Consider the following 1,263-nt stretch of genomic DNA (forward strand, 5'->3'; position numbering starts at 1 on the left):
TATCATCCAAACAAAGTTAGGTTCATCAACTCTACAATTAAATTGTTTGATACTAAATATCATCCACGAAGATTAGGTTCATCAACTCTACAATTAAATTGTTTGATACTACATTTGCAGAAGGTTTCATGAAGGGAAATGAGCATCTTTAAAACATAATTATAATTTGTTTATAAAATTAGTAGAAATAGTTCAAATAGGACATAGTAAAGGTAATAAATACACATTGAACGAGAAGGGGACGTTTCCTCCAGGCTCACTATGTCCTATTTGAACCTTTTTATTGATTTGAATCTATATCTTAGACTGTCTTTAAATACTCCAATTGTTATCATTCCAAGTAGCTGTATGTATTCGATAAGTAATACATCAAGAAGATTCATGTAATTTGGAGAATTGCATTAAAGAAACCATTTTTTTCACCTCTGTAGTCTGGTGTCTATAACATTAGTATATATGCCTGGAACCCACTTCAAGGGTCCAGTGAACCTTTTACTCAACTAATACGTGTCATGACTCCTGTTTCTGGACTTCAACTGGTAGATAGTGGAGTTATTCCGTCACCATCAGAACCTAAGACTATAGATGTTATGTTAGATCAAACTGATGACTTTACTTGTATTGTATTCTCATCCAACGATGGAGAAATACCACTTGCTTTTGGAAACATGGATATGTGTTTATCAAGATATTCCGAAGATGAAATTATTTGGCAGAGTGATGTGGAAATTCCTTTAAGGTTTGTTCATGTATAGGTAGTACCATGGTGTTTTAATGTACAGTTAGTACCATGATGTTTAATAGTATTAAACTAACATTGTTTTTAATGTACAGGTAGTACCATGATGTTTTAATAGTATTAAACTAACATTGTTTTTAATGTACAAGTAGTATCATGATGTTTTAATAGTATTAAATTACCATTGTTTTTAATGTACAGGTAGTATCATGATGTTTTAATAGTATTAAACTATCCTTGTATTTGATGTAGAGGAAGTACCATGTTGTTTTAACAGTATTAATCAACCCTTGTTTAACTGTAGAGGTAGTACCATTATGTTTTTGATGTAAAGGTACTGCCTTGTTTTAACATGATTTAATGTAAAAGTACTACTGTGTTTTAACATGATTTAATATAAAGGTACCACCATGTTTTAACATGATTTAATGTAAAAGTACTACTATGTTTTAACATGATTTAATGTAAAGGTACTACCATGTTTTAACATGATTTAATGTAAAGGTACTACCATGTTTTAACAT

The 1,263-nt window shown here is 30.2% G+C and overlaps 1 protein-coding gene across 1 annotated transcript in view; it reads left to right on the forward strand.

Moving 5' to 3' along the window:
• Nucleotides 1–1,263, forward strand: part of LOC106474644 — a gene marked incomplete at its 3' end in the record, with an annotated part of 29,436 nt that overhangs the window by 15,465 nt on the left and 12,708 nt on the right. Inside the window, exon 12 of the mRNA XM_022402951.1 lies at nt 432–749. Within this exon, the coding sequence (XP_022258659.1) occupies nt 432–749 (318 nt within the window). The remainder of the gene's footprint in view (nt 1–431; nt 750–1,263) is intronic.

The sequence above is a fragment of the Limulus polyphemus genome, unplaced genomic scaffold, assembly GCF_000517525.1.
Source record: "Limulus polyphemus unplaced genomic scaffold, Limulus_polyphemus-2.1.2 Scaffold7473, whole genome shotgun sequence".
NCBI classification, from domain to species: Eukaryota; Metazoa; Arthropoda; class Merostomata; order Xiphosura; family Limulidae; genus Limulus; species Limulus polyphemus.